General features: G+C 53.4%; 1 protein-coding gene across 2 annotated transcripts in view; it reads left to right on the forward strand.

Annotated features, from left to right (window-relative positions):
- Window positions 1–1,417: 1,417 nt before the first annotated feature.
- RIMS3 (regulating synaptic membrane exocytosis 3) overlaps window positions 1,418–27,088 on the forward strand; it is a 34,119-nt gene continuing 8,448 nt past the window's right edge. The window contains exons 1-4 of one of the 2 annotated variants that reach the window (XM_037032626.1): window positions 1,418–1,712; window positions 17,022–17,194; window positions 21,664–21,708; window positions 22,049–22,297. In XM_037032626.1, the coding sequence (XP_036888521.1) occupies window positions 22,081–22,297 (217 nt within the window). In that variant the 5' untranslated portion in view covers window positions 1,418–1,712; window positions 17,022–17,194; window positions 21,664–21,708; window positions 22,049–22,080. The remainder of the gene's footprint in view (window positions 1,713–17,021; window positions 17,195–21,663; window positions 21,709–22,048; window positions 22,298–27,088) is intronic. The other variant, XM_037032625.1, reaches the window with a different exon arrangement.

A 27,088-nucleotide genomic window follows, 5' to 3' on the forward strand; every position in this document is an offset into this window, starting at 1 on the left:
AGCACTCCACATTGTTGGGTCTCAGTTTTCCTTTCTCACAGACCAGGTGAGAAAGGGTGAGACAGTGAGAAGTACGTAGAAGATAGAGCTAGCTACCTCAGGAGAGTCATTTAATCCCAGTCATTTCCCTTTCTCCACACCTTTCCACTCCCCATTTACATTTTAATCCATGCCTTCAGCAGGGAATACTACTTGCCTTGCCTGCCTCCAGCAAACAATTAGGAAGGCAAATTCTAAGAATATCGTCCCCTCTGTAAATGAGTGGAGTCAAGAACACTGGAGCCCAGAAGTGGAATTGACCAGCTGAGCAAGGTTAAAAATGGCAAGCCGGGCCCCAGACTGGTGTGCTCAGTGGATTGAGTGCCGGCCTGCGAACCAAAAAGTCCCCAGTTCGATTCCCAGTCAGGGTACATGCCATGGTTGTGGGCCAGGTCCCCAGTAGGGGGCGTGCTAGAAGCAACCCACATTGATGTTTCTCTCCCTCCCTTGCCCTCTCTATAAAAATAAATAAAATGGTAAGATGGGGACACCCTACGAGACACTTCATACATCACCCTCAAGTTCCCAGCTGCCAGGGAACCCAGGACTCAGGGAGCCCACTTGGAAGTTCATCTAGGCGGATCCCAGGTCTTAGAGCAGGGCTCTTCAGCCTTGGCATCGTTGACACTTTGGCCTCATAAGTTTTTGGCATGGGGCTGTTGTGTGCATTGCAGGATGTTTAGCAGCATGCCTCATCTCCTCACTAGATGATAGTAGCAACCCCCAGCTGTGGAAACCAAAGAGGTCTCTCTAGACATTGCCAAATGTTCCCAGAAGTGGAGGCGGGGAGCAAAATCAACTGAAGTTGAAAAACACTGCTCTAGGGGAAGAAGAGAGGGTAGGGGAGAAAGGTTAACTTGGGTCTCAAAGCAGGAAACCCTACAACTTGACCCTTTGTGTGGAAGAGACACCGTAAAGCCTCTTTTCTCATAGCAGGCACTTGGGCAAGTCTTTTCCTTTCTGGGCTTCAGTATTCCCACCTATATATTGGATTCGATGTTTGTAAGTCATTTGCCTCTTCATCATCTGACATTTCTCGATCTAGTCCAGGGTGAAACAGGGGTACTGTGGTGCCATTGAGGCGCCCCAAGGGAAGGCTAAGAAAGAACAAATAGAGGTTGGGGAGCGGACGTAAGGTTCGAGACAGGAAGGTTCTAGGGATGTGAAGAAGTCTGAGGCATCTTCTAGACCCCACCCCCTCCAAGACCTTATCAGCGTAGATGGCCCCCAATCTGGCAAACCCACGCTCTCCGGACTCCACCAGGCCCCGCCCACAATAAAAGACCCAGCCCCCCGGTTCCGCCCACCCACGGCCCCTCCTTCCTCATGCCCCGCCCCCACGAGGCCCCGCCTCCCTCTTCACCTCCCGCCAGCCGGGGCTTGTGCTTTGCACCCCGCGGCGGCTGAGAATCGTGGCGGCTGCGGAGCCGGCAGCGCAGGCGGACGGAGCAGAGCTGCCCGGCCCGGTGACGGGCGATGCCCCCGTGAGCTTCTCTCGCCGCCCCTCCCCGCCCCGCGCCCCTACCTCGTTGGAGTCCACCGCCCGCCTGGGACCGGGCCGCGCCTACCGCCGGGTCCGCGGGGCGGGGTCCAGGGGCAGCACCTGCCCCGCCTTGCAGAGCCGCCTCGGCCAACGGAGACCACTCCCTATCTGGCCCCTGGCCCCACCCCAGGTAAGTCGGTAGGCCTTGTTCGCCTAGGACCGGACGTGGAAAGAGAGCTGCGGAGGTCTGAGGGACCACCCGGGGAGGGGAGGGGAGGGGAGCTCCGGCCGGCAGGCGCCACGTAGGGATCTGAGCGTGTAGGGTCTGGGGGGCGGGAGCTGGGGCATGAGGGCAGATGAGAACTGTGTTTGTGATGGTTCTGGGGTGGGGACTAAGGTATACGAAGAGAACATGGGATGTTTGGGGGAGCCTGGAAAATGGGGTAGAGGGCTCCAGAGTCTTGAGTGTTTTGCTGAAGCTCAGAGCATCTGGGGTCCTGGTCTTCAAAGGCATTGCCTCGCATGGCATTTTTGGAAAGTGCTTAAAATTCCTCCTGGAAAGAAAGCTGGAAGGCAGCCTGCCTTCCTCTGTCCTGCCTGTGCCCTGGTTGACAAGCGGCCACTCTTTCCTTCCAATGAGACACCATTGTGATGCCTAGAAGACACCCCCACTCTGTGAAAGAAAAGGGGTGATGCTCACTCCAGCCCTAGGGTGGAAAGAGGGGGGTTTCTGGGAAGCTGGGAGAGGCTGTTGGTCAACCCATGGTGCGGAATCTAGGGTTTGGGGAAGCTTGGCAAGATCCTTGGTGAGCAAGCTGGGCACCCTCTCATTCAGACGAGGTGTCTGCACCGGCTGGCCTCCAGGCTGCTGGACTCATGCCCAGATCACTTTCTCTGGACCGCCCAGCCTTGAGGAGTGGGTTTCTTCCCAGTATGCTGGGCCTGGAAACCCCGCAAGGGCTCATCGCTCCTGTGGTTCTGGATGAGGTGGGCAGTGCCATACCCAAGGCCAGAGAACAAGGGGTGCTGGTTGGCACTGCCACCTGGGGGCTGTTCGGATGTGGTCCTATGGGGCTGGGGAGCCTAGGGTAATGTCAGCATCCAATCCCTGCTCCTGGGGTGTTTCTGGGTGTGGCGAGAAAAGCTGCTGTCCCTTTGGTCCTGTCCTTGGCCCATGATGACTTCTTAAAGTCTAGAGTCCTTGGGTTTGGGGCCTGAAGGGGCAAGGAGAGGACCTTTCTGGGCTAGGCCTGGTCATTGAGGGGTTAACTAGCCAGCCCCACAGTTGCTGCCAGCCACCACCAATTGGTCTATAAACAGGCAGCTGCCAACTGTCTCTGGGGGTATGTGAGCAACCTAATGGGGCAGGGGTTAGGGAAGGGGGTCTGTGAAACCTATGTTTAAGCCAAGCACCATGCCTTTCAGAGCCTGTTTAGGAGCCACAGACCCCTTCCCTGCTCTCTGTGCCAGGCTACTTGGCTTAGGGATCTCCAGCCCTAAGGTTTGAACCCTACCTGATCCTCTGCAGGATACGAAGCCCAGAATCGGGCAAACTTGGCTTCAGACCCAGGCTGTGCCACTTTCTGGCTCTGCACTATTAAGGAAATCACTTTCTTTCTCTGAACCTCCTTCAGTAAAACAAACCCACCTTCTAGGTCTGCTGGGAGGAGTAAATAAAATGGTGGATTTGAGCTGCTTAGCACAGTCCCTAGAACCCAGGGGAGCTCAGTAAGATAACTGCTGAACTCAGGAGCAACTCTTGTGCCAAGGACTTGATGGGACAGGCAGGCAGGAGTCAGGTGCTGAGGACCCAGCAGGGACCAAGGTCCCTCCCTCAGGGCATGTGTTCTCCTGAGCCAAGCACAGTCTCTGTCTCATTATCTTTCCCTCCCTTCTTGCTCACAGACACTTCTGGCCTCTGGACATTAATTGGATTTTACTCTGCAGAACTCAGGGCTGAGCTATTCCTTTCTGGGCTCCCCCTACCCCTAACCAGGTACCAAGCTCTAGGAAGTCTGTCAGGGGTGAAGGTGATGTCTTCAGCTGCAACAGCATCTGGCCCTTTAAGGGGGGAAGAAAACAATTATCTGGCCTGGGCATTGCATCAGCTGGAGCCTAGAGGGTCCCTGGGGAGCCTTGGGGGGCGGGGGGGCAGGCTGGTGGTTGATTTCATTAGTGCCATGTGAGAACTCTCACCTCAGGCTGCCCCACTCCCCAGCCACACGCAGCCTTCTCCCCCAGGCAGCAATAGCAGCTCCAGCTACTTTGCCTTCCCACACCCCAGGAGCACTATCTGTGCACCCCTAGCCTATGTCATGGGCCCAGGCAGACGCTGGCACAGGGAATTGCCTCTCACACTGGCCTTTTGTTGGTGTGCCTCCTGTACCTGTACTTTGCTGACGATGGGGGTGTCTCCCCCATTAGTGTTCGGCTGACCTGGGGGGTATTTCTCCCACACTGGTGTTTCGCTGACCCAACAGAGGAGCTGTATTACCTGGGGCGTGTGTGAACTGAGGGCATGGGTGGGAGATAGTTGCTCTCTGGCTGGAGGTGAGCTGGCTGGAAACAGTGAGTCCAGGGGCAGAGAGGACACTGAGTATTTAGGCAGCAAACAGACCTGGGTTCAAATGCCACGTCCTCCACTTCCAGACTCTTTTACCATTCCAGGCAGGTGGTCTCAGACACACTGGAAAATAGGAATAATTTTCACTCAGCCTGTCTCACCCCCATCTGGAAGGTTCTTGAGGGATGAAACGTACTAACTGGATGTTCAGCACCCAGGCCAGTGCTGTGTACTGTACGATGATCCTCTTCCCTCTGCAAATTTGAGCTCCTCACACCTTGGGCTCGAGACACCTGGACAAGAAAAGGATGGCTGGGGAGGAGTAGAGGGAAGGGCGGAGAGTGCAGGGGGATGCATTCAGATACCTGATGTACCAAGTGCTACAAGCCACGGGCCCCTGCCTCCAGGAGCCTACATTCCAGCCAGGGGAGGGCCCAGAGCAGGTGATGTGTATTGAAAGGAGGGATGCGGGGAACCTAGGGTGACAAGGAGTTGAGGAGACAAAGAAGAGACGAGGAAAGGGAATGGTGTGTGCTACAGCCTTGGTGATGGTGGGAACAGGGCTGGTGTGGTGGGGGAGAACAGCCGTGGAGAGAGGGCAGGGAATGGGCGGGTGTTGGCACAACCACACCAGAACTCCCTGGTCTAGCAGGGTACTAAAGACTTGGGAATTATCCTGTAGTCAAGGGTAGCCCCTAAATCGTTTTGAGCAGAGGAGGCAGGGTCTGATTTCCAAAGACTGTGGGCTGGGGTCTATGGCCCTCAGGCAAAACCTTCTCAAGAGTGACCTTTTGCCCTCCCCTACCCCTTTCCCTGTGCAGCAGCTCCGGTGCTTAGGGAGCTGGTTGTTTATGTTGCTCCTCCCAGGAGAGAGGAGGCCAGTCTCAATCCCTCCAGGTCCCTCTCTCTGGGCCTGTTGACGAAGTTCATCCCTTGGGGTCAGGTTCTCCTGACCTCCCTGTGGAGCCAGAGGGCATCAGGCGTGGCTTTCGAGCCAACGGGCCTATGCTCACACTCCAGCTGGAAGGCACACCTGTCTTTGAACCTCAGTGTCCACGACTGGAAAACGGGATCGATGTTATTTCTCTATGGGAAGTATAAAACGAAATTCAGATGGAAATCACAAAACCCTCTTTCAGTTGTCGGCTGTCATTTTTACTCTGTTGCATGGAGGTTGACACCTACCTGGACCAGGCCTAGCCCCACGGCTGGCTGAGGGCGAGGACAAGGTTGGTTGTATGAGTCTGTGGTTGTGCAGGACCCTCCATGAAGAAGGATCCCATGCTTGGTTTAATATTCTGCTGTCACCATCTTGAAATTCTTAATATTGAACAAGGGGTCCAGCATCTTCATTTAGCACTGGGCCCTGCCTACCATTTAACCACACGAATTGGGGAGGGGTAGGAAGAGGTAGGGAGACACACAGACCTGCAAACAGTTCCTAAGTGGAGGAGGTATAAGGTGGAAGACGTGACTAACTGCCCCAAGGTGGGTGGGATGTTAATAATAGTAACATTTATTTAGTGCTTACTGTGTGTAAGGTTCTCTGCCAAGCACTTTGCATATTCATCTTCAAACAGCCCAATGACATAGGTACTATTATTATCTCCATTGCACAGATGAGGAAAGTGAGGTTAAGTATCTTGGCAGAGTCACTCAGCCATCAAGTGGCAGCGCTGGGATTCAAACCCAGGTTGTTAAACTGCAGAGCACATGCCTGAACCAGGGCAGTCTTCACCTAGGAGGAGGGGCCCCTGAGCTGGGTCTGAAGGATAACTTGGAGTTTGCCAAGGAGGAAGGTGTTACGGGGAAGGGAGAGCTGTCTCAGCTGGGAAGTGCCCGTGCCAAGGCGTCACACTTGGCCAGGAAAGGTGAGGCCAGAGCCACATGCCTCCCAGGGCTGAGCGAATTACCTTTTGGGTTTCATGGTTCTGATTTTCCAAGCTCAGGGATTGGTCCTTCTGTCCCAGGCCCTGCTGCTACCCTGATTTCTCAGAGCCACCCAGGCCTCTGTTCTCACTCTGCTGCACACTTTTCCCCACCACCAGGGAAACTCACTTACTGGTTTGACTGTGGCTTCTGGCCTCAAGACCTGCAGATATAACTGCTTTAGATGTCTTGCCGTGAACCTCAGGTCCAAACCTAGGCCCCCAGCTCCGCCCACAGGCACCTGCTCTGCCTCCAATGTCCACAGCTCTTCTCTGTCACCGCCATCCACCCACCTGCTCAAGCTGGAAAGCTGGAAGTTCTCCTGGACACCTCACCCCCACATCTCACAGCCAATCCTCGGCAAGCCCTGTTCGTTCTCCTGACTGTCTCATGAATCTGTCTCTCCTCCCTCTGCCCACCGCCCTGTTTTAGCCATTAGCCCTCAGCCTTCACCTGGACCACTGCGACAGCCTCCTACACAGATCTTGTTATGTCTCTGTTCTTGCTTCACTTCATTTTTCACACTGTGATCTTCTAAACATAAATGTTTATATCATTTCTGTGCTTAAGACCCTTCCAAGACTTCCTGAAAAAAGAGCCAAACTCTGACGTCATCTACAAGGCCCTGTGTGATCTGGTCCCTGCCCATCTTTTTGTGTTATTCGGCACCATTCTCCCTCCCCCTCAGCTGCAGGACTTCAGACCTGTTCCCTCAGCCTGAAATATAATCCTCCTCCTGGTGCCCTGTGAACTCCTACTTATCCTGTGCGCAGATACCAGCTCAAACCTCATTTCCACAGCAAAGCCTAAAAACCAGAAACTAAACACCACCCCCCTCCATAGGACCTTGTGCTTCTTTGTGATACTCATCACACTTGAATTGCTTTTTCCTTGTCTCTTTCTTGCTCAACTATAAACTCTGTGGGGTCAGGAATCCCGATTTGCCTAGCCCCAGCACATAGTAGGTGTGCAGTGAGTTGTTCAGTGAATGAAGGAATAGATGAGTCATTGCTTGGCCTCCTCACTGGCCTCCCTGCCTCCCTGTCTGCCTGCCTTCTCCAGTCCTTTTTCATTATGGCCCCAGAGCCATTTTTCTAAAACACAGAACTGACCCTGTCACCCCCTGCTACTTAAAATACTTCAGTAGCTCCCCATTGCTGACAGGGACGGCTTCAGTTTCTCCGAGGGGTATTCAAAGAAAGCCCTTTGTGATCTGCGTGACTGCCTCTCCGGGCTCGTCTGCCCTGCCCCCCTCCCACCGCACTTTGAACTCCCAGCGGTTCCTCTAACGTGTCAGGCTGTTCTGGGCCTCTGGGCCTCAGCACTTGCTGTTCCTTCTGCCTGTAATGCCTCCCCACCCCTGCTTTGTCTCCCTAGAAAGTCCTTTCTTCTTCAAAATTAGCTCGGCTGCCACCTTTGCTGTGAAGCCTCTGAGGAGCCCTCCCGGCCCCCAGCGGGGCTGACTTAGCTCGCCTCTCTCAGCCAGGTCTGCAGTGAGTCCATTGTCTCCCGTTAAACTGAGCTCCTCTGGTGCAGGCACAGTGGCTGTTTTTCCTCAGGATTGTTCATCTTTGAGCCTCCAGCTCTCAGCTTCTCCCTGTCTTAATTAGGTCTTTGCTTGTATACAGAAACCCCCTCAAGCCAGCTTCAGTGTCCTACGGAAGGGATTCCTGGAGACTGGCGGGCAGAAAACGCCCTCGCCTCTGGGAAGTGGGACCTGTAGGCCAGGAGAAGTTGAAGCAACCTTACTGGCCGTTTTTACCTCTCCGTCTCTCAGACTAGGCTTTCTCGGCTTTTCCAGACGCCCGGCCACCTATAGTTCCTATATCGTGTCCCTCAATTCCAGCCGCATCCAGAGATAAAACCCAGGGATTAACAGATCCAAGTCCAAACTTCCAGAAGAAGATCTGATTGGCTCTGAGTGGGTCAGGTGCCCATCCTGGTCCAATCAACTACAGCCAGGCTCACAAAGTCAGACATGCAAACATGGCTCTTGACCTCCCAGGAGAAAGCAGGGCTCTTGATTATCAGGGCAAGCAGTTCAAAAGACATCCGCTAAAACCCTCAGAGTGCTGGGCAGGTCTGGCCTCCAACCTTCCATTTGGACAGCACCTGGGGGAGAGAGACTGGGCATTGCGCCTTGAAAGGGTGTCTTCCTGGGGCAGCAGTGCCCACCCAGGGCAGGCTCTGAAGACTATGTCAAAAGTCATTCAGAGGCCTGATCAGAGAGATGGGGAGATAAGACTTTGAATTTCGGAGAGGGAGGAGGAGGGCGTGAACAGTCAGAACAGTTCTCCTGACCAAAATCATATTTATCCTCTAAGACTTAAATCATTTCCTCAGTGAAGAACCATGCCTTGCCTACTCCCCCTGCCCCAATCCCTTATTCCTTATCTGCATTAATTCTGTTCTTTGTACGTCCCTAGCAATAAGTATTTTTGAGCACTTTGCACCAGACATTATGGGCATGTCCTGTAAGATAGGTACTATTATACCCATTTTACAATGAAACCGAGGTTCAGAGAGGTGCCATTTGCAGACTAGGAACACACAGCTGTGTGATTCCAGAGTAAAAGCTCTTGATATCTCTTAACCTCAGCTACTTACTCACTTGCCTGTTTGCCTTTCGGGATTGCGAGAGCCTCAGTGCCAGGCAGACACCAGGATCCCATTCTTCCTCCACCCCCCCCCACCCCCCCCCACCCCCGCATAGGTGAGCCTAGAGCCAGGGCTCCTGGCTGTGGGATAGATGGACGCAGAGGGAGCGGACAAGGCATCTGGATGGAAGCGGAGGTCCCCTATTCATGGACCTCCCTTGTGGAACTGTGTGACTCTGGACAAGTCTCCACCTTCGAGAGCCTTGGTTTTCTCATTAGAAAATGGGGATGATAATTCCTTCTGTGAGTCTAGTACTTGATGTTCCCTATTACAAACTGTCCTAGTTTGTAATAGGGAAGAACTGAGCAGTTTCTAAGGACTGTCATGACCAGAAAGGACCGTGGCAACAGAGTGCCAGCTGGCCATTGTGCCCAGACCCCTACAGGAGGTGGAAGCTCCCCCCCCAGAGCTTCCTAATGTGGGGAGTGGTACCTTCGGTGAGACCTGAGATGACTTTCAGTGGCTCATGGACCTGCTATGACACAGCATTGCTCACATGGTGAGAAGGTTGGTTCCCTTTCAACTTCATCGAGTCCAAGGCTGTCGCAGGGAGAAAGTGTCAGCGTAGTGCCAGTGTGTCTTCACCAGCTTCCCAGTGCTTGCTGCCCTGCCCTTTTGAACGGGGAGATCTTGACTGGCAGCTCCGTGTAGCTGAACTTTAATAATAGAGCCTTGTTGATACTGTATTTATTTTACTATATTTTCTAGTTATTAAAAAAGTGATACTGACTTTCTGTGTATAGTAGTAACACAAAGTTTCTAATTAAAGTACATGCTTTTAAGTTAAAAGTGTGAATTTGAAGACAATAGTAACGAGCACCTCAGAAGTGTGTAGACTTGGCAGATACCACGGAGTGGCACCTAGTGTTATGGGGACGACGCAAAACTGGGGCATGGTGCGGATGCACCCGAGAGTGGACCATTGGTCTGGACAGTCTTGAAGGCTCCTTCCTCCTACCTAGAAAATTTAGGGATCTCTTGCTGCTGTGCCAGCTTGCATCCCTCTCCTTATCCTGTGCTCCGGCTTGGCTTTCTTTCAGAGAATCCTGCCGTGATTGTGCCTGCAGACAGGAGAATTTGTGCCACTGTTCCCTCAGCCTGCTTGGGGGTCTCTTGGAGTTGGGGTGGCAGGGTGTGGATAGGATGTCCCCCTGTCTCTGAGTCAGGGCTTGGGCACCCCTGGGGGACCAGGAGCTGCAGTTTGCACAGTTCTCCTGGTCTTCACACAGAATACAGGTGTCGGGGCCACCCAGAGGTCTGGAGTCCCAGGGAGAGCTGAGGCTGTCCCCAGAGCCTCCACCCCAAGAATTGGGGCCTAGGGACAGAGAAGCCAGGAGGATTTGGGGTCTCAAAGGTCTCCTTTAACTTGGTCCCCCATTCCCCACCTGTTTGTGCTGCTGACTGCCTGCTCCTGGGGATTGGGCATCGACCTAAGGAGGAGGCCTTAGAGGGTACAGGATTTATCCACAGGGCCTGAGGTCTGCCTGACCCCGCCCTCCAAGGTTGGAGGGCAGGCCCGAGCTCTGGGAGGGTGGGGGGCCTGGGTAGTGTGGCGCATGTGCCATATATCTAGGTGGACATCCGAGGGTTCCTGTGAAGGTATATTGTATGTGTTTGTATGTGTGTGAGAGAGTTTAATTTTTCATGAATGTGTGCATGTGATGTGTGCATGCCTGGTGAATATAGTAGCTCTGGATGACATGTCCGGGGGTCTCTCTGACAGCATATAGTGCATGTGTGTGCATTTGCACGTGTGTGCGGGAGTGCATTTGCTCATGTGTGTGTGTCTGTGGTCGAGGCATCTTTGTGTCATATGTGTGAGGTTCTCTGTAGCATTGTGTCTCCTGTGTCTGTGTGTGATCTGCATGTGGGTGTATGGTGAGTGCATCTCCACATAATGTGACTGTGAGGCCTGTGGTGTGTGTGCTTGTGTGTCTAGGTGGCTTGCTTGCTGGGTGTGGTGTGTGCCTGTTGTTTCATGTATGTCTTCGTCTTTGTACAGCACATATCTGGCTGTGTGGTGTGTCTGAGTGGCTGCGTGAAGGTGTGTGCTGTGCACGCGGGTCTTTGTGCCCTGGAAAGGGACGGGGTGGGAGGGGCCAAGGGGTTTTCGAGAATGCGGAGTGCACTGAGGGCGGTGTCTGTTTGGCTGGGGCTGCGGGTGTGCTGAGTTCCCGAAGAGGGTCCCTAGAGCTGGTGGCAGGCGCAGGCGGCGCCTTCCGGCTTGGCGCGGAGCTGGTAACCTGAGCCCCTATCCCCATGAAATATTGATCAGGCTAGCGGTGGCAAAAAAAAAAAAAAGCCATGGCTGGCCGCTGTCCTTGGTACTCCTGCGTCTCCCCCAGAACGGGGTGGAGGGGCGGGGGTGGGGGCGGCACTGAGCTCGGTCTGGGGCGGGGCTGGGAGGGGGAGAGACTCCCCCATCCACCAGCATCCTCAATGGGGCTCCAGCCTCTGAGGATGAGCTAGTCTATCCCTACCACCTGTTTGTTAGTCCCACCACTTCATCTAGAGGGAACAGGGACCAAATGGGTATTTTTATTGAGATCTAGCATTTCCCAGGGCTAGGGTGACCACACAGCTGGATTTGCCTGGAATAGTCCTGATTTCCACCTTCGGCCCCTGTGTGTTGTTAGTAGTGTCCCTGCTCACTCTCAGAAAAGTCCCAGTGCAATGACAATTTATGTGGTCCCCAGCCATAAGGCTTTGTTCCAAAGACCTCTTTCCCCACCTTCTCTCCTCTGCCCCCTCATGGAGGGGGAGGAAGAGGGTTTCTGTAGGTGTGTGTGTGTGGAGGGGGGTGCAGGGATAGTCCTTCCTGAGCTTGGGCTGAGCTAGGATAAGTGCCTGGGAGCCCCAGAACCCTCAGGGTCCTGCTGCAGGCTAGACCCCCCCAGGGAATCTCACTCCCTTCTCTAACTGACCCAAGTCTGCTTTCCATTCAAGCTGTGCTCTCATCAGACCTGGGCTCCCCCTGCCCCCTACTGACAGTCAGGGTGCTCCCAGCCTCCCTCCTGCATCCTGGGCTGTGCAGGCCTCGGTCTCCGTGTCAGGGTGTGGTGGGGTCTCCAGGTGGACCGTCTGTGTACTCACGGCACCTTCTCTGAGTCTCCCCACTTTTAACCACGGATTCTCCACCCTTCAGTGGATTCCACTGTCCTCCTTCCCCTAACTATGGGTGTCATGTCTTGCCCTTTCCACACTCTATACTCTGGGCATTCTCCTTCCACTCCAAATCCCACTTTCCCCCCAGGGGAGCACGCCACATCCTGCACACTCACATTGCTCTTCTGAGCTGCAGTGAATCTGCTCACCTGCCCGACACCTCCGTGTGGGAGTTGCAGTATTATCTCAGACTTACCATATCTAAAATGGGGATTCGTCTTCCTCCTAAACTGACTTTTTCCTCTGGGACTTAAGGCTCTGCTGATGGCACCTCTCAGTCCCCACCCTCCCTGTAAATCACTTTGGATTCATTTTTTTCTTTTTTTTCCTCCTCTCCCCAGCCTTGTCCCATCACTAACTCTAGTCCGAGCGCGCCCATAAGCCACGCCTCCCGGTCACCTCTTCCTCCACACTCGCACCATGGGAGGCAATGCAGCCCTTCCTCCCTGCCCCCTGACTGCTCTTCCCGCTATCAGTCTTTCTTCTGGTTCTGCGCTCAGCGTCAGATTGATTTCTGTAACGCATTACATCTAAGGCATGTCGGATTTCACTCCCTTTGGGATTAAAGCCAAGCCTCAGCCCTCCTTTGGAGTCCTTCATTGGCTGTCCCCAGCCTCGCTTCCCAGCCCTCGCTTCCCAGTTGTACTTACCTCCTGCTCCAATTGCGCTGCTCTCTCCCCCAGGCTCTGAACATAAAGTTTTCTCTCTGGGCCTTCGCTCGTAGTTCTCACTTCTTTCCTGCCACCTCGACCTTTCCAAATCCCTTCTCTTGTTGAGGTGTTCTGTGAGGCTTTTCCGCAGGATGACTTATCTGGACTCCCCATCCTGAGGAGTTCAGTCCTTCTGCAGAACAACCAGTTTATCTCTCAATGCCTTGGTCGGGCCATGGACCAGCAGCACAAGAGCCTGTAAGAAACGCAGAATCTCAGGCTCCACCTGGGACCCATGGAATCAGAATCTGCATTTCAATGATGTGCCTGGGGGACTTGTGTGCACATTTAAGTTTGAGAAGCACTGGACAGCGCACTCACTGAGGACAGGAACTTGCTTTTTTGGGGAGTGGTCTTCAGCCAGGGCTGGTGGTGTTCTCACATGTCAAGTCAGGTGACAGCTGCCCCGTCTGGCCAGACCCCATGAGCTTTGAGAGACACTGGGCAGTAGAGATGGCCGACAAGCACGCAGACTCCGCCTGGACGATTCCCACCTGGACTCCATGCCCCACGGGGCCCCGAAGCCCACACTCTGTACTTCTGACTCCAGAAGGCACTCTGGCCACATGAGGAGGAATTGATTAATCAGTAAAAATGCAGTTATCGAGCATGCAGCAGAACCTTTTCCCTCTTCACAAAACACACAGTGGTTAAAAGTGCCTGTTATTTTAATGTATGCTTTACAAAGAAAAATATGTATTTGCTGTTTTCTTTATGACAACATTAGTACAGTTCCTAAAGCGGTAACTCTAGAAAACACAATATGTCGCATGAAGAAAATAAAAATAACTCACAAGTCTACTCCCCAGCTATAAATACTATTAATTTCATATTTATTATAGGTCACCATTCATTCATTCATAAACATTTACAGAGCCCTGCTACATGCCAGGCCTGTGCCGGGCACTGGGGATTCAGGGTGGAGAAGACCACAGGGCTCCCGATCCCAGGCAGCTCACACCCAGGGCAGGGTGTGGGGGGCAGGCTCTGAACCAGTCGGGAATGGCAGTGTGTCCGTTTCCTAGGGCAGCCATAACAAAGTGCAACAGACTAGATGACTTAAGCAACATAACTTTATTTTCTCACAGTCCTGGAGACTGGAAGTCTCGGTGTTGGCAAGGTCGGTTCCTTTTGAGAGCTCTGAGGGAGACTGTCCCATGGTCCCCTGGATTCTGGTGACAGCTGGCTATCTTTGGCATCCCGGGGCTTGTTGTTGCATCACCCTCATCTCGGCCTCCATTGTCACATTGTCCTCTCTGTGTGTCTCTGCCTTCACACGCCAGCTTCCCACGGCAGTCATAGTGGATTAAGGACCCACTCTATTCCAGAGTGACCTTGATTTAACTGAGAAGGTCTGCAGTGACCCTATTCTGAGGTCAGATTCTAGTATCCCAGGGTTAGGGCCTCAACGTGTCTTCTGTATGGGGACGCAGCTGAAGTTGGAACAGGCAGAGACAGTGCAGAGTTGGATGACTCTCCCAGAAGACGGCACTCAAGCTGGGACTGAGTAACGGGCAGGGATCGGCCCCGCGAAGGTGGCGCAGCGCACGTCGGGGTCTCAGGACTTGAGTGGGGAGGCAGGCTGGAGAAGAGCATTCCAGGTAGACAGCTGACAAAGTGGCACTTTTGAAGAAATGAAAAGGCCGGTGTGACTGGAATGTGGAGGAGGGGCGAAAGCATGGGGTGAGCTGTGTCACTGGGCCTATGGGCCTTCGTGAGAGCTTTTTACTCTCTCCCACGGGTGATGGGAAGCTGCGGGAGGCTGTCACTCAGGAGGGATTCATTCTCCTTTGTGAGCTGTCTCCTCACAGGACCGAGCTGTCTTAGGGCTGTGTTGTTCCTCTCTGTCCCCAGTTCGGAGGGAAGGTGTGTGGCCATGTCCTCATGAGCCCCCTGTCTCAAAGAAGACACGTGGCAGCCTGTCCAAGGAATGAAGGCACAGCCACACCCCCAGCAGCCCCTAGTCCAGGGTGGGAGCGAGAAGCCCTGCACTCAGGAACCTCATTCCGAACAAGACACGGGGCTGTCCTAGCTCTGAGACCCAGGTTTGGGCCTGGCCACCCTACCCCAGCCCTGTCATGAGGACTGTGTCTGAGCGTGTGTCTAGGGAAAGCATATGACCCATGTGGGTCTCTGAGGCCAGAGGCCCCAACGCTGGTGGAGACCAGGGCTTAGGTCTTGCAGGGGACCTCTCTTCAGCATCCTGCTCTCCCCAAGGGATGCCTGGATATTGCCTTCCTGGGCAGGACCCAGCCTCTCTGATGCTCAGCCTGTCCCTTCCCATCCCCTCATGGCTACCCCTTTACTGTGCATGAGGGGAGGGGACCCTGTGCCCAAAGCTGCCTGTCTGTCCTTTCCAGGGCTGGGTGGGCCAGGCTGGGTGGAGGAGAAGTGGGTCAGCTTGGTAGCCATGGTGACAGCCGCTGCTCCCTGCCAGCCTGCTCATCTCACCACGAACCTCACCGATGAGCTCCTTTGTCCAGCCTGCTGGGATGGGGGCCAGGAGGGTGAGATCAGGGGCTGGAGTGTGTATGGGTGTGCGTGTGTGTTCCAGCTCGTGCAAGTGCCTGCTCAGAGATGGCGTGTGTGTCTTGGCCAAGGGAACCCAGGGACATAGGTGGGACACTTCCCAGTTCCCTGGCCACTACAGAGATGGGGCTCTTCCTGCCTCTCTGGGCCGGACAGGGCTAAGGGAGGGGTGTGTGTGTGAGTGTGTGAAGGCCTATGGCTGTCACTGGGGCTGCCTTTGTGGGACTGAATATCTCAAAGGTGCGTGTGCATATCTGCACACGTGTGATTGTGTCTTCAAGTGTGTATCATCTGTATGGGTCTGTGTGGTGTGCGATCACACATTTGGAACACTGTGTCCTGTGTCCTGTGAACTGTGTAGGAGCCTGTTTTGGGGGAGATAAAGGTTGCACCATCAGGAGAGGAGCTGGCACTGTGTTCCCCACTTGGGCTAGGTGTGCCCCTCTGGCCTAGCCTACCTCTCCGACCACGTGCCAGCCTTGTCACCCACCTGTACGTCCCCGAGGGGGGGAAGAAAATTCTAGAAACAAGGGGACTCCTCTCCCCTTTGGTGGATGGTGGCACTGGCCTCTGACAGGGGCACAGCCTGGCACGGGTGATGCGGTGGGCAGCCCTGGTGCTGGATCTGGGTGGGGCAGGGACCTCAAATGCCAGGCCCAGCATCCAGCGAGGAGCCAGGAACTGAGACACTGGCAAAGGAGGGCATAGCCTCACGTGGCAGCTCCTAGCCCAACTGAGAGGTGCAGGGACCAGATCCCACACTGGTCCTGGGCTCTGGGTGGAAGCACCGGAGCTGGCGTGGGAGGTGAGCCTGCTGGTCTCTGAGCCTTCTCACGAAGTGGTTGCGCCTGGTGTGTAAGCCAACAAGCACTAGCACCTGTACAGTCCTTCACCATTTACAAAGAAAGTCACTGCTATGAGTAGTAACAATGCAATTGCCCAAGTGAGCATTTAGCACATATCAGTCCTTATTTTGTAATATTTCATCTAAGAATTCTAAGGCTGTCTTTATTATTCCCAGTTTAGAGATGAAGAATGGTAGCTCAGGGGGCTTGTTAGGGAAGTGTCCCTGTGTCACACAACGTGTAAGTGGCAGATCTTGAGGTAAGTCTGTCTGCCTCCAAAGCCTAGGGTTTTTTTGGTTTTTTTTTTAAGATTTTATTTATTTCTTTTTAGAGGGGAAGGAAAGGAGAGAGGGAGAGAAATATCAATGTATGGTTGCCTCTCATGAGTCCCCTCCTGGGAACTGGCCTGCAATCCAGGCATGTGCCCTGACTTGGAATTGAACCATGATACTCTGGTTCTCAGGCCCTTGCTCAATCCACTGAGCTACACTAGCCAGGGCAAAGCCTAGGTTTTTAATCGCTGTGCTTTTCTGTTCCTCATCATCTCACCTGCTCCCTAGTCCAACCTGGAGCATCTGGCTGGTCCAGGTGCCAGTAGGTACATTTTATAGAAGAGGAGATGGAGGTTCAGAGAAGCTCAGTGACTTGCTCAGGGTCACATGGCTGGGGGTGGAGCCAGGAGCCAGGAGCCTGGCCCCGCCCCCACCCCCAACACTCCTGAGTGCTGGGCCTGTCACAGAGCATCTGGGGAGGCACACAGACCTCATCAGTAAGGGGGAGCACGGAGGAAGGAAGAATAGTGTCTAGAGCGGATTAGCATTTGGACATAGATGAGTCCTTCAGGTTTTAAGTCTTAAGGTTGTGGGCGGAGCTTTAGCACCAGCAGCTTGAAGTTAAAAGTTCCCAAAGGCCCTATGGGGGACCCAGGAGTTTGGACAATGTTATGAAGGAGGAAACAGAGAATAAGAGAGTTGAAATGATTTGCTCAAGGCCACATTGCTGTGTCCAAAGTCTGTCTGTTTACTCCAGAAGCTACTGGAAGCCCTTGAGGACAGATGTCTTCTCTAGGCCCTCCTCTAAGCTTTCTTCTTTCCTTCCAGAGTCTTATCACATCACCTCCTCCTGGGAGCTACCCTGATTGCCTTTGCCTCCTTTCTTGGGAACTGGTGTCTCAGAAGTTAACGGAAGCCTGTGTCAATGCCCTAGGGGAGTGCGGTTGGGAGGGGCACAGCCCCCTGTGATGCGGAGCACCACGCGCAGATTCACCAGTTTGGTGAGTTTGTGCTTTCTTCAAAGTGGGAGGCAAGGAGGCATCTGACAGGTGCTGTGGAGTCCGGAAGTTAGGAGGGTTGGGTTGGAGCTCTGATTTCGTTGTCAACTTTCTATGAGCCCCTGGGAGTGTCTCCCATTCTGGGCCTTGGGTTCCTACCTTGCAGACAGAAAGGTTCAGGCTGGGATAAGGATGGGAAACCCATTCTCACTCCGGAGTTGGTTCTCATCAGTTGGTTCGGGCGCATAGTGTCGAAAGGGATTTGGAGGTTAGACCTGCCTCGATGGGAGAGGGATGGGTTAGCCATGTCCACTGTGGGTGGGAGATTGGGAAAGGCGGTAGGAGCCTCAGTTATTTGCCATCCCTTTCAGACTAGCAGCCCCTCATCCTGTGGCAGGTTCCTGGGTCTCTCCTGTTGAAGGGTGGGTGGCTGTGTTTACCTTGGATGGTCTCATTGAGTCTCAAAACAAAAAGCTCATTATCTGGTTAGACATATAGTCAAAGGGACCAAGGGGCTGGGGTGGCTTGGCAGAGCCCTGAGACCTGCTGTTGTCAGCACTCGGCAGGCAGTTGTGGGGGCCCTGAGGGCACTGAGACCTCAGGGTAGAGGCCAGACTTCAAGGGCTGGAAAGAAAAGGTTTGTTCCTTGAGGAGCCTGGAAGGTGTCTGCTGGTCTGGGGCTTTGGCGGGAGTCGGGGCAGCAGCCAGGGCAGCCGCTTCCTCCCTAGAGGGTAGATCTGAGCTGTGGTCGTAGATGCTGCTGCAGCCCTGGAGCAGGGTCAGCAGGGAGAACTTAACAGTGAGGCCCCCGGGACCCAAGGACATCGGGGGAGAGTTCCCTTTTTGGGGCCCGGAAAGGGACAGTCCTGCTCAGAGGCAGGACATTGTTGAAGGATTTTTGTGAATTTTTGCCATTCCTTTAGCAATCTTTGAGAACCCCAGAATGTGTGGTGCCATGTTCTGTGTCCTGCTGGCCCCTCTCCACCTCCTGCCCCTTCCTGTCCTGTGGTCTGATGGCTCAGGGGCTGCTGCGTCGCAGGACTTTCCTCCTCAGGGGGGCCGGGTGGCCAGCTCTGCCTGTCTTCCTGTCGTGTTGTTTTTGAGTGTAGACTGGCCGCCAGAGCAGCAAGTGGAGCCCTCGTTCCGAGCCTGCTAGTCCACGGACTCTGCTCTCCCAGGCGAAGGGACTTTTAGAGCTCACCTAGTCCAACCCCTTTGTTTTACACGCAGAGGAGCAAACCAAGGCTCAGGGAGGGTAATACAAGGAATCTATACATTCTAATCCTCCCTCCCGATTCTTAGTCCTCCTGGCTACCTGCCCAGGGCTCGTGTACTGGGGGTCAGGCCCTGTGACCTCAGCCCCGTGCTTTCAACCTGGCTCCTCCTATCCCCTTGAGGACGACAGGCCTGACTGGCCCTCCCAGGTGCTCATCAGGTCTCTAGGCTCCCTGGGTAGTTAAAGATGAGAGTGGCCCTGGTTGGTGCCGAGTCCTGGATGTCAAGCCATCCGCTTGTTGGTGCCATTTATTATTCATGAGGAAATATGAGCCCCTGGGTTGGCAGGGTCAGGAATTTTGTCCCTTACCCTCTTTCCCTCTCGTCCCTTGGGAGTAGCGTTCTTGAACTTCCTGTAGTCTGGCTACTCTGGGGCAGCGTTCTCAAAGAGCCCAGAGACTCGGGGCAAAGTGTGAGCAGGAGGGTTGGGTCCACATCTTCGGGCGGGATCTGGGTTGGAGGGGCAGGGGCTGCAGAGTGCATCTGTCTCTTTGCTGAAATAGGGGACCTGTGTTTGAGTGCAGGCCTTACCACTTCTTAGAGGAGTAGAATGGGCAAGGCCTCGCTGTCTTTGAGACTCAGTTTCCTCATCTGTGACATGGAAATAAGTACACACCTGGCAGAAATACTTTCAAGAGCAAGCAAGGCTTCCACTGGAGCGGATTCAAAGGATCAGATAAGCTCTCTCCCACCATTCAGCAGAAGACCAGGCCGATGCCCCCAAAGCACCCCAACTGGCACTAGAATTGGAAAGTGAAGAGAAGAGATCGTCATAGGCCCAAGTCCAGGGGACTTTCCATCAGTCACGAGGCGGATGGGGGGTGGATGGAGAAATAGAATCCGGGGCTCTGCACACATCACAGGGTGAGCAAGAACAGTCCCGACAGCCACAAAGAAGGCAAGGCGCAGCTGTGACTCATCCCCACTGTCAGCCCTAATTCTCCGGCCAGCGGGAGCCACCCTGCATTGTCAGCTGTCTGGGGACTGTCTTCCTCGTTAGCTGGAGGGGTGCCTTCCCTTCCCCACCTCTGTTTTCCCACCCCTTTCTTTGTCCTTTTGAAAAGCTGGGTTTCCTCAGGGTGACAGGCCTGAGGACAGAGGGTCAAGCAAAGTGCCCCTGAGCCTGGGGAAGGGGGGCTGCCTGGGAAAAACACTGTGGGCCAGGAAGGGCTGGGTGCAGAGCATGCTGGAGGGGCCTTCTCTCCGATACATGGCCTGAGCATCGCACTTTCAGCCAGGTAGAAGGGCTGATAGCCAGAGGTTCCACTTCCACATACAGAGCCACCAATTCCTGCTGCCTGACTCCCCAGAGTGGCTCTCAGCACCCTCTGTCCTCTTCCCTAGCACTCATCAGAGCTATCATTAAATATTTAATTACATAATTAGTTACTTACTATCTCTCTTCCTCCTGGACTGGAGGCTTGAGGAGGGCAGGATGAAGGTGGATTGGCTCAGTACTGTGTCTTTGGCACTCAACACAGGCCTTGGAATTTTAAGGGCTTAAATGTTTGTTGAATGCAGCTAATGGGGAGAGTCCATCTGTATACTTTGGAAAGAAATTTAGCAATATATTCCAAGAATTGAAAAAACGTTTAGGCCCTTAGTATCTGGTAGGATGCTTTAGGATGCAATAGAGAACCCTGACTCAAACTGGCTGAAGCGGAGTAAAATACATTGTCCCACACAACGGGAAGGCCGGAGACAGGCAGGCTCCAGGGGGCCCGAGGTCCTTTCTGTCTCTGTGCTGTGCTGCCCTCAACGACACTGGCTTCGTCCTAGGGCTGGGCACTCCCTGGGGGAAGAGTTGAGTCAGACAGACAGACAGACAGACGGATGGACACCTCCGCCTCTCTTGCAAACATGGAATCCAAATCTTTTCCTGAAGTTGGATTGGGCCAGCTTTGTCACATGCTCATCCTTGGAGGAGACAGGGTTACCAGGGTGACTGACAGTCACTGATTGGCTGAAACTAACAGGATGGGGTGGGGCTGGGTGAAACCTGTGCTGTGTCAGGAAGCAGGGAGAGAGGATGCATGTTGGGGAAGCTACCAGCAATGTCCACACCCCGTTAAACCAGTCACTCTATTAATGGGAATCAAGCTAAGGAAATAAGCAGATAAAATCAGTACAGAAAGATGTTTATTGAAGTATTATTTAAGACAGGAGGGAGATGGAGAGACAGACCTGATCTAAGAGGTAACTGTATTGAAATATTTAAATCAATTATGCTACTTCCATACAATGGAATATTATGGTGGCATCAAAACTTTTATACAAAGTGTTAATGACATTGGGAAGTGTTTGTGATAGAATGTTAAATGAAAAATACCAGGATATAACACTAATTCAAAAGAACCTATACACCATGTTCATAGCAGCACAATTTACAATAACCAAGTGCTGGAAGCAACCTAAGTGCCCATCAGTAAATGACTGGATCAAAAAACTCTGGTACATTTACGCAATAGAATTCTGTGCCGCAGAAAGGAAGAAGGAGCTCCTGCCCTTCCTGACAGCATGGATGGAACTGGAGAGCATTATGCTCTCTTCACTTCTCCAGTGAAGAAGTCAGGCTGTCCAAGACAAATACCATATGACCTCACCTGTAAGTGGAACCTAATCACCAAAACCAACAAGCGAGCAAAATAAAACCAGAGACATTGAAATAAAGAACAAACGGACAGTAACCAGAGGGGAGGGCAGAGGGGACTAAGGAGAGAAAGAAGGGAAAAGGTCGTTGAGGAACACGTATAAAGGACCCATGGACAAAGCCAAAGGGGGGGGAGGATTGAAGGTGGGAGGTGGGGGTGGGTGGGGCTGGGCAAAGTGGTGGCGGGAAAATGAAGACACCTGTACTTGAACCACAGTAAAAAAAAAGAAAGAAAGAAAGGGAAAAAAAAAACCCAGGATATAAAGTTGTATTTGCAAAATGAGTTCAATTATTTTTAAAATACATAGAAAACAGATTGGGAAAAAATAGGTTAAAATGCTCATAGCGGCCCCCTCACGGGCCTGCAGTTACCAGGGACTTTGACCCTCTTCTTTAGGCTTTTCTGAACCAGCCCCCTTCCAGCAGGAGGGCCTCTTCCACAGCCCGCACAGGCCGGAGCCAGTTGTGTGCTGCCTGTTCTTAGTTAGGCTGGGAAATAAACGCTAACGCTTACTGAGTGTTTACTCTGTGCCTGCTGCTGTTCTAGGCACTTCCATGCGCACTGGTTCAATCCCTACAACACTCCCCTGAGGTAAGTGCTTGTATTTCTTGTTTGGCTGAAGTGTTCACTGAAACCCCAGGATGCTGGGTCACAGGGTCACACAGCTGGTGTGCAGAGGCCTTAGCAATTCGAGAATGGGCCATTTGACGCCGCAGCTGCTGCCCTTCCCACCAAACCCGGCCACTTGCCAGGGAAGCCATGTGCTAATAAAAACAGTTCCATTTATTGAGCCATACTCTGCACCCACTTTTGAATCCTCACAGCCTCAGGGAGGCCCAGAGACTTACCCAAGGTCACACAGCTCGGAAGCTGCAGCAGAGTGGCCCAGTTTTTGATGTGGGGCCCGTTTGCCTCTTCGTCTCTCCCACAGAGTTGCCTGAGGCCCTGCCGCCCCTTCGGACCATGTTTAACGGGGAGCCAGGCCCGGCCTCGGCCGCAGGTGCCAGGAATGTGGTTCGGAGCTCCAGCATCAGCGGTGAAATCTGTGGATCTCAGCAGGCGGGGAGCGGGACCGGGACCACCACCACCAAGAAGCGGCGCAGCAGCCTCGGCGCTAAGATGGTGGCCATTGTGGGTCTGACCCAGTGGAGCAAGAGTGCACTGCAGCTGCCCCAGCCTGGTGAGGGGGTGAGGGAGTACGGGGGTGCGGGGCGCCGAGGGCCACAGTAGGTTGCCTTCTGCCCAGGAGTGGTCCGCATGGGTGTACATGTCCATAGCCACAGGCTCTTAGGTAGCACTTACCATGCACCAGGTGCCATTCTGGGTCCAGTACATGCCCCGACTCATCGAATTCTCATGTAACTCTGAGGCCAGTGCTGAAGCACAGAGAAGGGAAGTGAGTTGCCCCAAACTACATAGGTAGTAGGTGGTGGAGCCCGCATTCGAACCCCAGCCATTTGAACTCCTAACCATTACCCTCTGCTGCCTCCATGCACAAATGTATACGTTATTCAGGAACTGTCTGTTACATAGCCGCCGCATTTCTGGCCCTGTGCTAAGTGACACACATCCACAAGTTGAGTCTCACCAGTAATCTCCAGTTTCCTTCGCACCACAAAGAGCCACACAAATCCATGACAAAGTCACAAGAGAGACAAACCCACACACAAAGATACATGCCTTGCATAGTTATATAAATAGCATGCTCAGTTGCTTAGGTGAGTCGCTACCCTACTTCCAGGAAAGGACAATATTGTTATTCGTACCGTACGTGGTCATAAACAAAGCCAGTCTTGCAATTCACACAAGCACAGCCCTCTGGAACTGACAGACCCAGATCACAGAAGCACTGTCTGTCTGTCTGTCTGTCTTTCTCTCACATACACAAAGTGGCCCATGGTCACAGAAACATGTCACACGCACATATGCGCATACCTCACAAAACCCCGCTTTCACACACCGTCTGAGCTGCATCTTAACAAACACATTATACTTTCTCAGACATCTAGTTATGGAATCCCGGCTGTGCTCAGAGCGGTGGGTGACCCACCTTATCACACACAGTCACCTGGACCCTACCTCACAGACCCCACAACCCAGACCTCCTCACTGTGGCATCAGCCCAAACACCAGCTGGTTGTGTATTAAAATCTCTTCCTGGTTGTTTTGCTCAGAGTAACAACTTCCCCAAGAATCCTTCAAATAGGCAGCTGGATGGGGGTGGTGAGGGGGCGGGGGTGCCAGAGGATCTGGGGAGAATGCTCATCAAGAGCCCCAGTTGGGGCTGGGGGTGGGGGACTTCTCCAGGCCTTAAAATAGCTTTTTACAAAGCCCTCCCCAGGGGGAATGTAGGATGGCCTTTCCCAGCACTCAAGCTGCAGTGTGGTTTCTGGCTTGGGGAAATGCTAAGTAAGGAGGGGGCTTGCAGTGATCAGTGCCCCCCCCAGTGGGCACGGCCGCTGTGAATATGCAGTGTAGGCCTGACATGAAGCAGTCGGGAAGATGGGGACCTGGAGATCCAGGAGTTGGGTTGGGACAAGACCAAGGGTGGCATTAGAGTTAGGAGGTTGAAGAGGTGTTGGGCCCCAGGAGTCGCCTTGGGAGACCAAGCACTGCCGCTGACCTTCAGTGGAGTCTGCTTTGGGGCCAATGGCTTCTTCACGTCCAAAGCAATTTGGAGAAAGACTTTTTCAAGGCCAGGGAAGGGGTTCAAGTCACTAGGAGATGTTCCGGTGACCTGCCTGGGGCTGCCCACCCACTTGCACCACCAGTCAGCAGGCAGGAACTGGAGCGGACACCAAGGAGACCTGCAGCCTCAAGGGAGATAAGTGAGGATGGGGCTTCTGGACCACTTCTCTCTACAGTGTGTGAGGGGGTGGCTGGTGGCTGGGGCTGAGCCAGGGGATCACACAGATGCCCTTCCAGCTGAAGGTCCCTGTGACTCATCAATCACCAGATGTCAGAGCAGGAAGGGCCCCTTGAGATCATCTAGTCTGATGCACTCATTTTATTGATGAAACATCAGAGCCTGAAGAGGGGAAGGCATTTTCCCAAAAACAACTTCAAGATGGTCTTTAGGGCCACACCCTGTTGTTTTCGAGCTGGGTGATTCAGGCAAGGTACTCCGTCTCTGCACTCACCACCTCATTTGTAGAACAAAGACAACAATCTGTACCTTGCAGAGCTGTCAAGGGGGTTTCATGACATAGGCAATGCAAAGGCACCAGGCTTGTACCTGGTAGGCACTTGGTGCTGTTGGTGTTATTGTTATTACCAAGGGCCCAATGGTAGGGCAAAAAATAAGGATTCTCTGGCCTTTACAGCTCTGCCCCTTGCTGTAGCATACCTCTCTCCCAGCTATAATTCTTTGTTCCCCTTTTTTCTCTCAAGCCTTGAGGTTGCCAGTGCCCATCTTGAGGTTGCCAGTGCCCATCTTGAGGTTGGAATCCCATCCTGGGTTGGACAGTCTGGCTCCAGAGGGATGTATGGGGCTAGCTCAACTTGGGAATGGGCCCTGGAAACTCTCTTCTGGGAAGAGATCCCAGGAGAGTGTTCCCGGTTGCCCCCAGGTGGGATGGCCTAGTTCCCCGAAGGGCCAGGCTGGGTGAAGTGNTTCCCCTTTTTTCTCTCAAGCCTTGAGGTTGCCAGTGCCCAGCTTGGAATCCCATCCTGGGTTGGACAGTCTGGCTCCAGAGGGATGTATGGGGCTAGCTCAACTTGGGAATGGGCCCTGGAAACTCTCTTCTGGGAAGAGATCCCAGGAGAGTGTTCCCGGTTGCCCCCAGGTGGGATGGCCTAGTTCCCCAAAGGGCCAGGCTGTGTGAAGTGGCAAGGAACCCCTGTCTTGGACCCAGTCTTCTGGGTCCTGGGTCTGCCTTCCCAGGGACCTCCTACCTCCTAGCTCATCCATACTCAGCATTGGCTTGAGCTCCTCCTCTTTGTCTCAAAGCCTGGACTGTCACAGCAGCCTCCCCTTTGGTTCCTCTACCTCCTGCCTACCCCTTTCACATTGCCCTAAGGTGGCTTCTAAAAACTGGTCTTGGCTCTAACTCCTCACGGGACCTTGGGAAAGTCACTTTCCCTTTGGGCCTATTTCCTCTGTAAGATGGAGCTAAAAAGACACTCTCCCAGCTTTCTTCTAGACCCAAAATTCTCCAAGTAGTGGGTGCAATGAGATGGGTGGGATAAGAATTTTGGGGTCAGGACACATGTGGGTTCTGGTCTAGCTTTAGACTGGGTCCACACAAGGCCGTCCTGGGGCTGTCCCAGCCCCTGTCCAAATGGAGCTCCTCTTTTCAGCACCAAGGACAGCACCCCCTCTCTCAGCATCATTCCAAGAGATGCATGGCAGCTCTGGGGGAAGCTGTAACTGCCTCTCCCTCATAGATGCCGAGACAGATGGATGGTCCCTGGAGTCTTTCGGTCTCCAGGGACCACAACATTATTGCAAGCAACTTGGCTGTATTCTCTGGAGAAAGGGGCTACCTAAAGTTACTCCCCAGATCTTCAGGGTTCAGAGACTGGATAGGTATAGAACAGTAGAGGAATTTTCTCTAAGCTTGCAAGACCTTGCTCCACACACAGAAGACAAGAAACTTAATCTCTGCTGAATCACATCTCTAACCACATGGAGTTGGAGGAGAAGAGTGGGGAGTAGCACGTCACAGACTGGGGGTCAGCCTGGGCCTGTGGGCGCCCGGACCTCAGGCCCCAACCTGTGAAATGGCAGGGCCGGGGGGCTAGCTGAGTGTCTCTGACATTTTAGAATTCTGTGATTCCCCTACCAGGGGGTCACAATGGAATGGGCAGGTCTGATCAAAGACGGTAAATTTTCTTCTAAATGGGTCAGAGCTTTCCTGAGCTCTAGAAGAAAGGGACTGGGGTCATGAGTGAGACTCTGGCTTCAGCTCAGGATGTGTGTTGGAGGGAGGGGGTTCAAGGGGAGCGAGGGTAAAGTGCAGATCCCACAGACCCACCTGTCTTCTAATCAGGTTAGAGGGCGTTGGCAGTGAGGACAAGGGACAAGCCAAGTCCCTCGACACCCGCGGTTATTGCCCGGCCCCTCTGCATGTGGTGGGTCACACACCATCTCTGAGTTTGCATCTGTGTATGTGATTGAGTGGATAGGTTCAACTCCAAGTGTTACGGTATGAAGGTCACACTTATGGAGAGCATATCATGTGTATGTATGATTAAGACCTGACAGGACCATTTGTTACTGTTGTATGCACATACACATGACTTGTATGTGAGACCACTGTCTTCATAAATATGATCATCAGCACTTGTGTGTGTCGGCTTATGCCTGTCGGTATGAACGAGCTGATGTGACCGTGTGTGCAAGACAGAGAGAGAGAGATGTATTCCTGGGTAGATAGCTATTCCAATATCCCAGAAACTGTGATGGGTTCCAGGAGGACATTCCTCCTCACCACGGCCCACTCCCAGCCCCCGGTCCTGCCTGCCATGGTGCTAGCCCTCTCAGCCTTCCCTCTCCCAGTGGGACTTCCTGAAAGATAAGTAGGACAAAGCAGGAGGAATAAACTACCCCCTTTCCAGAGCCATGGTCTTGAGTGGCCAGCTCCCCCTCCCCAGTGCTTTTGAGGGCGCTACACTGGCTGTCCCACCCCCAGCCTCTCCCCAACCCTATAGGTAACTTCACTCTTAATTTGCCTGGATCTCTAACCAGAGATAGCAAATGGCTCCTTTGGTACAGACCCTACCAGAGCGCCACTTCTCTCCCCGTGGGGCTCCTCAGGCAGCCAGGCTTCAGCAGGGGAAATCCCTGTAAACCCTCAACCCATCTTCTGTGCCCTCCACCCCCGCCCCAGGAGGAAAGGGTGTCTAGAGGGACCACACTGCAATGCTGAAGAGGTTGCCATGGAAACCCAGGCAGGATGGTGCGCTGCTAGGAGTGACAAAGTGCCCCGTGTTCCCTGCAAGTATGAGCATGGGGCAGGATGGAGGCAGA

The sequence above is a fragment of the Sturnira hondurensis genome, unplaced genomic scaffold (assembly GCF_014824575.4).
Source record: "Sturnira hondurensis isolate 20B ecotype Veracruz unplaced genomic scaffold, ASM1482457v3 Scaffold0021490, whole genome shotgun sequence".
Classification (NCBI taxonomy): Eukaryota; Metazoa; Chordata; class Mammalia; order Chiroptera; family Phyllostomidae; genus Sturnira; species Sturnira hondurensis.